We start from the raw sequence: 7,537 nt of genomic DNA, 5'->3' as shown, positions 1-7,537 counted from the left end.
TTCATATATTGTGTTCATATGATTTTTGTTTGATTTGATGATGTGTTGATGATGATTTGATAACTAGAATTAATATTGTTACATGTTAATTGTTGTGTCTTTGATTTTGAGATCAAATAAAACCCTAAACATGTATGTATGGTTTAATTGATGTGCATGGATAGTGGTTATGGTGTCTAGAGTGTCATATGAACGGGTTATGGTCAATAGATGATTACTATGTTGAGTTTTGTTGCAAACAGTTTCTGGACAGATTGTGTTGTTGATGTTCAATTGACTGTAACAGGGTGTAAATGTGAAAATTGGTTGAGATTATTGATACTACAGTAAACTAGGTTGAGTCTAGTTTCTAAAGAATATAAATTTGCAATTTTTGGACGTGTAAAAGTTAACCTTTATGATTTTACAAAAACGTTGTGCAAAGCTGAGTTGTTAGACCTGCTGTTAGGTTGTTTTGTAAATGTTATATCTCATGAACCACGAGACCAATTGGGTTGGTTACACTTCTGGAAGTTGACTTGTTGAGTTAGGAACCTAACCCAAGTGGTCTTGCATTTGTTGGATTTTTCATTTAACGGGAATTTCAAATAACATTCTGTTGCGTATGAATTTGACTGTTGTGAGTTTGCTGTAATGTTTTGATCATTGTGAGAAACCTATGTGGAATAAAAATAAAATAAAATATGTTCTGGAAACATAATACATGTATGCTTTTGTGATGGTTTTTGATGAATTAATTGAGATGCTATGATCGGTGGAATAGTATAATCTTTCAAGTAGAATTCTGTCTCGGTGAAACTAGCTGCTGAATTTTGTGAAAATGCATGAAACATGATAATTGCTAGTTAATTGTTATGTTTTGACCAAATTGCCCATGCGGGGAATACTTGCTAAATAGTTGTGGTGTTTTGACCAAATTGCCCCTACGGGGAATAGTTGCTAGTGATGTACATTATTAATACACGACACGTAAATAATCGTTCACACATGTATCGTATCACAACTGTACTTGTTAAGTCACACACGATTCACAAACGAAACACGAAACGTAATTTGTGCATAGGTGTTATGTGCCGAGTCTAGAGACTCGATAATAGTTCCGACACTTAGAAAATCTCTTTGTTGTTTTAGAACGCTAGAGAGAGTTTTCTGTGACGCGCATCACTTGGTGATTTATTTTTGGGAAATCTTCGCAAACAGTGAGTTCAGTTACCCCTTTTAAACTGTTTTCAAACGCTTTTCACTTGGGGAGATAACATACTCCGACAACGCATTTAAGATTTTTTTAATATAAATTATATATCACTTGTAAAGACTAAGTGGCAAACGCAATAACTAAAGTCCTTCATTCACATCGAACCGTTTAGTATTGGATAATAGCGAGTCATTGTTGAGTAGTACTACTGAGTTTGACAAACCCCACCCAACGCTAAACTCGACTGGAGGTCGAGTGGGTGTAATCTTGGCTAAACACATACCATGGTCTGGATAGACCTGGTGGCAAGGCAAATGATAAACAGTCAGCTTCGGTTTCGAACACTTAGTAATACTTGTTTTATAGGCTAGCTACCTATAGATATATAATTGACATAACACTATCTGGTAACGCAAAACGCTGAACGCAAAACGCTGAACGCAAACGCTAAACGCTTTATTTTATATAAACTTGTGAACTCACCAACCTCGTGTTGACACTTTTAGTATGTTATTCTCAGGTAGCCGAGGCGGGCGCGCGGTATAGGATCATGCATTGTTTGAAACGCTTTTGTTTATGCAACCTGATTTAAACTGTTATTATGGGGTTTTGAGTCGTCCTGCGTGACGCAACTTTTATCTTTTGGTTCTTACGCTTCCGCACTTATTTTCATTTAAACGTTTTTATGGTTTGATTATAACTAATGATTCCGATCCTGTTAGTTCACACCCTCTGACGGTAAAACTCTGTTAGTGGATTTTGAGGGTGTGACATGATCAAATGATATATCATAATTTATTAAAATATAGAAATTCCGTAATTAAAGAATTCCTTAATCAAAAGGAAAATTTATCCCTAATTTACAGAAATTGATTACAGAAATTAATATTTCATAAATATCAAATTACACACAATTATAGTATAGTTAAATCCGTAATCTCTGTATATTAGGTTGTTTTATATTGAATCCAATTGATGAAATATCAATTAATTATCTCAAATAAGTTAAACTTTGAAGGAAGTCTGATGATTAAACTGACTTGAGGTAATGTTGATGGTTAGCACCTTCATCGATGGTGGACCGTTGACAGATAAATGAATTGAAGAAAGTGATAGGTGGAACAGGATAGAACCATCAATGAGAATGGAGGCGTGAAAGAGGAAAATTGATTTGAGTTTCTAGGTTAATTAAGTTATATTAGTTAGATACATAATAATAAAAATAATATAAATAATAAAAATCGTAATTAATTAATAAATAAATTGGTTAATCATTATTAAATTAAATATTAAATTAAAGTTCAAGAGAATCATTAAAGAGAATTGATTGTATGTTACTTTAATTTAATTTTGATTTATTTTATTTAAATGAAAATTAGAGAGGTGGTAGATATATATGAAAAGTTTAGGAAACAACCAATAGGAAAAAGGAAGTTGAGTTAAAGCCTATCTCTCTTACTAATAAATGAGTGGATTTTCCACAAAATTCTCTTCTTACTTTTCACCAAAACTCATTTTTTGTCCACGTGTAATTTTCTTCTTTTATTGTTAATTTTAATTTTAATTTTAATTAATTAGTATAATCCTAAATCTGTTAATTCTCTCTCTTACTTCAATCTCAATTGCTGTGATAAATATCCTCTAACCCTAATGATTTCATAACGATGCGACCGCTGATCTTTAATCATGCATTCGTCATCAACAAATCAGGTATTAATCATCTACATATTCAGTTGTCTTCAACATTAGAAGAAAGGGGTTATATTTAAAACCCAAATATTTTGATCTATTTCATCAACAAATTGGGTTTTCAGATATGTCGTTCCTCCTTCAATTCGGATGTTCCAGGAATCTCCTTCATTTCTAACTGTTCTACAATCATCAATCTACCTCATCTGTGTTTCGTCTGGTTAGGGTTTTGTTAGATTATTTTTTATTTTTGATTGTTTTTTGCTCTATGTGCTGAATTGGGTTGACTTGAACAATTCATAATCGTTCTAAATTCATCTTCTATGTTTTTGTTGTCTGTTGCACTGTTCGATTGTGGAGCAATATCACTTATCAATACTTTGTGTCTCCATCAATTTCAGTATTCAAAGGTATGTTATGTTCCAACTCTAAATTAGTTTTCTTGATTGAGTAATTTTATTAGGTTACCTGAAATTCATTGTTTGATGATATTCGATTTGGTAAACTGTTTGTTTGGTAAGGCTCGATTGGGTGCTTGATGAATGAACTTTTTGGAGATGAACCATCTAAAAATTATAGTTGAGAATAAAATTTATCTTTGAGAATTTGAGATGGACCATCTAAAAATTATCTTTAGAAATGAACCATTAAAAAATTGTTCTTATGATATGAAAGCTAACAATTTGAGAATTTTGCTCTTTTGTTATTTTCGATTTTTTGCTGGGAAAGATACATACATGTTGGCTTCTTAAGAATCAAATAAAACATATTTTTTAAGTACTAAAAATGATAGGTTTTGTATTGGTTTTTGTTGTGAAAGATTGATACGTTTTTGCTAATGAATGATCTGTTATTGCAATGTATTATTGTTGCTACTGTGCAACAATCATCTCAGTGACGATTAAACATGTAAAATTAATTAGTGGTACTTCAAGTTGTTGGCCTATGTTAAAACATTGGTTACTTAAAGTCCATAAAGGTATAATTTAATATTGGTTGATGTATTTAGAATCACATGGTTCAAGTCAGTTCTAATAATCATGCAGTTAGGACTCTAAAATTAGTGTAATATGGAACCGTTTGATGCATTCATATTAACATTAATTGATTGATATACTAGGGGTGTTCATCGGTTCAGGTTATTCCGTTTGGGTTGGTTTTTGTTGTAATGAGACGATATCGTTGTAGATTTTTTAGTAGAAGTTAGAAATAAAAATGAAGTTGTGATTGCAACATTGGAATGAATTACATGTAGTCATGTGTGTTCTTCAGAATGTGAGAATATTGAGACGGTTTTGATGATTGTTGTGAATTTAATTTCAAAATAAAGGTTGTCCTCAAAAGATTTTAAAGATTAGTAAGCATGTATTTATGATACTTGATTGTTGTCGGTGTATTAACTAAGAAAGTTTCATACTTGACCTTCTGCTAACATTATTAACCTCATTTCATGTTGCCAATTTGCAGTTCAAAAACATGTAAATGTTTCATATATGAAATCTTTTGTGGCTAGGATTGTAACATGGTTTACTGGATATTTACTTCTCAGGTTAGTTATTTTTTTAATTTTATTTTTTTTCCTTTTGATGATTTTGGCCACTTTTTTTTTTTAAATTGGCCTGTTTTGATTCAAACCTATTTTGATCAAATCAATATTTTTTTTGACATATATTGGATTTCCAAGGTCTTTTTTGTAGTAAAACTTAAATTGTTGTGCCATTGTATTAATGCTATTATAGTGTTGTAGATTTTTTTTATTAAAATGTAGATTTTTGAACAAATTGATTTCAGATGTATTATTTACTGAATATACATTGTGGGTTGTGGGCGAATAATGATTTGTTTGTCTTCAGGTCAGAATTGAGGCCTTAAGTGGATGTGGTTTGTATTGAAGAAAAGATCTTAAATCCATGGGTTCTGTTTGCCAAATAATATAACTTCCTTCCACTTATTATTCGTGGATCTACTAAGTATTACTCAGTTTTCATCTTATTAACTTTAAATTATTATTGTAACACATGAAAGTTAACAGCTTAAATGGAATGCTATTTTTTAACACTTTAGAATATATTGTGCCTTTTATGTATTAATATGTATTTGAATTGTCACTTACACTTTATTATAGATGTTAAACAACAAGCATGATAATAAATACATGCATACTCACCAAGAATTTCTTAATTTAAAAATGTGCTTAAAAGAAGAGATATCGATGAATTTGGGCATAGATAGAAAAAGAATTTTGACTTAATATAAATTTGGCTTTTCAATATTAATTCGATGAAGATACAAAGTATGGCGTATGTGTTAATCCCAAATACTTGTAAACTGTTTTTGGATGTTATAGATGACATTAATAGCATGCGGTCAATTTAACGACAGCTTTTTTCCTTCACTTTATCAAATGCTTTTTATTCATATATTCTAGCCTTTAATTATGTATTATTCGATCCTGTTATTTGATGGTGTTCTTTTGTCAATATACGATAAACATAATTGATGGTGTTAAGTTAAAAATTTTTGTACCTAGCCCCATATAGTACACGGATTATAACCTAGTTGCTTTAATATATGTAGATTATCTATAAACCATGCAGCTTATAAAGTTGCAATTCATAAAACCTATATGACACGTGGAGATCCATACGTTTCAACAGCTTATAAAGTTTCTTGCTACGTGTACGTTCATCGCACATGCCATGCATCTGTGTGCACCACGTAACCTCTTTTCATCATCTGACTTTATCCTATATAAACCCATTAACAACCTCATCAAATTAAATTATAAAACATAACCAATCGTACGTTTTAAAGTGAAAGTTTACTAGAAATTAAACATGGCACAATTCGGAGGAGATAAGCAGTACGGACGTGTAATTCGCCACACCGATGAGTACGGTAACCCGATTCAGGGTGGAGTTGGCCACACCGATGAGTATGGTAACCCTGTTCGAAGAACCGACGAGTTTGGAAACCAGGTTCACTCCGCTACAGGAGGGACCATGGGTGATTATGGTAACACCGGTCGTCAGCATGGTTTAGGTCATGAAACGACCGGTGGCTATGGTACCGGTCACCAAGGGTTAGGTACTGATTTTACCTCGGGAGGCCGGTCAACCGGTTACCAGGGTCTCGGTACCGAGCCTACAACCGGAAGTTTCCAAAACCAACCCGGCGCTGCACCTATTGGCGGAGCTGGTTTTGGAGGTGTTGGAACTGGAACTAGAACGGGTATGCATCATCGTTCTGGAAGTGGCAGTTCAAGCTCTGTAAGTGCATATGTAATCATCATCATCCTCACTATATCCCAATATATAGTATAGTTATGGTCGGGTGTGAGAAGTATAGTTATGGTCGGGTATGAGAAATGTAAGATGTACAGCCTTATCTCAACTTCATAGAGAGGATGCTTCCTCAGTATATCCCATCAATAGCAAAGTCATGATATGGTCTGATGATGGGTAGATGTAGACAGCCTTACCTCCACTCATAGGGCTAGAGAGGCTGCTTCCGATGATTATGGGATAGAGAGACTGCTTCCGATGAGACCTCGACTCGATAGTGTTATTTTTACGAGATTAGTAAAATAACGTTAAAATTAGTGCAATTTCACGTTTGTCCACCCGAGGGTTGACACATATATACATTAATTTTACGAGAGTAGTAAAATAACCTTAAAATTAGTGCAATTTAACGTTTGTCCACCCGAAGGTTCACACATATATACATTATATGCTCGTATATCACAAGCAGGACATTATAAGCTTCATAAACAACTTAAAAATAAATAGGAGCTAGCTAAAAGATTAGAAATTAATTTAAAGTTAATTTAAATTTTAAATATAAATATAAATAGAGGGTCTTGAAATCAGTACGTATATAGTTTTTACATACATAAAAGATATTTGTTTGTAGTTTATTTGTTTTGAGGTATATGAATGTAAATAAATGATGGTATTGAATTGATTAATGAATGAATTGTAGTCGGAGGATGACGGGCAAGGAGGGAGGAGGAAGAAGAAGGGTGTGATGCGGAAGATCAAAGAAAAGCTTCCGGGCAGTCATGGCACAGATCAGCAGACTACGGCTGGTGGTAATTATGCAGGGTATGGTGAGACTCATGATCAGAAGAAAGGAATGATGGATAAGATCAAAGAGAAGCTGCCTGGATCACATCACTAATTATATTATATATACATATATAGCTAGAAAGAGAGAATAAAGATGAAAGAATAAGCTGCATGGCTCTTGTTTCCCCAGTGTATGTGTATGGTACTGAAAGCTAGCCACAGCAAGTTGGTGTTGGGTTTTGATGTGGTCTTAGGTTGTTAGGTCTCCTGTAAAAGTGTGTGATTTTCTTTTGGTTTAGTGTTTATGAAAGGGTACTCACTCTGGTTATGTAAGTACTGGCTCAACATATTTATGCGAGAACTATACCTATCTTTATTTCAAAATTGTTATTTTTTATTATTTAATGAACTGATAAATAAGAACTGAGAAGGATTTCTTTTCGGCATATAACTTTTTTTAGTTGATGTCCAGACGGAAGGAAAAACCGAATATTTTGAATATATAATAAAACTTAATTAGTTGAAAGTCCAGGGAAATTTCTAAAATAAGCGTTTATGAAAAACGTTTTTCAGATTCTTAAAA

At 32.9% G+C, this 7,537-nt stretch overlaps 1 protein-coding gene and 1 long non-coding RNA gene across 2 annotated transcripts; both read left to right on the top strand.

Annotated features, from left to right (window-relative positions):
* The first annotated feature begins 2,795 nt into the window (after nucleotides 1–2,795).
* On the top strand, nucleotides 2,796–4,852 carry LOC143549464 (uncharacterized). Its single transcript, XR_013138141.1, has 4 exons — nucleotides 2,796–2,905; nucleotides 3,010–3,104; nucleotides 4,352–4,433; nucleotides 4,738–4,852. It is a non-coding gene; the product is annotated as an uncharacterized LOC143549464 (long non-coding RNA).
* An 803-nt stretch (nucleotides 4,853–5,655) lies between these two features.
* On the top strand, nucleotides 5,656–7,110 carry LOC143549463 (dehydrin DHN4-like). The gene is made up of 3 exons (XM_077040364.1): nucleotides 5,656–5,926; nucleotides 5,972–6,153; nucleotides 6,869–7,110. The coding sequence occupies exons 1-3, from the start codon at nucleotides 5,722–5,724 to the stop codon at nucleotides 7,064–7,066; spliced, it is 585 nt and encodes a 194-aa protein (XP_076896479.1). The 5' UTR covers nucleotides 5,656–5,721; the 3' UTR covers nucleotides 7,067–7,110.
* Nucleotides 7,111–7,537: the final 427 nt, after the last annotated feature.

The sequence above is a fragment of the Bidens hawaiensis genome, unplaced genomic scaffold (assembly GCF_021521415.1).
Source record: "Bidens hawaiensis isolate Kalapana, Puna unplaced genomic scaffold, B.hawaiensis_p1.1 tig00015610_1, whole genome shotgun sequence".
NCBI classification, from domain to species: domain Eukaryota; kingdom Viridiplantae; phylum Streptophyta; class Magnoliopsida; order Asterales; family Asteraceae; genus Bidens; species Bidens hawaiensis.
Note: the sequence above shows the minus strand (reverse complement) of the source record. Positions and strands in the feature narration are given on the sequence as shown.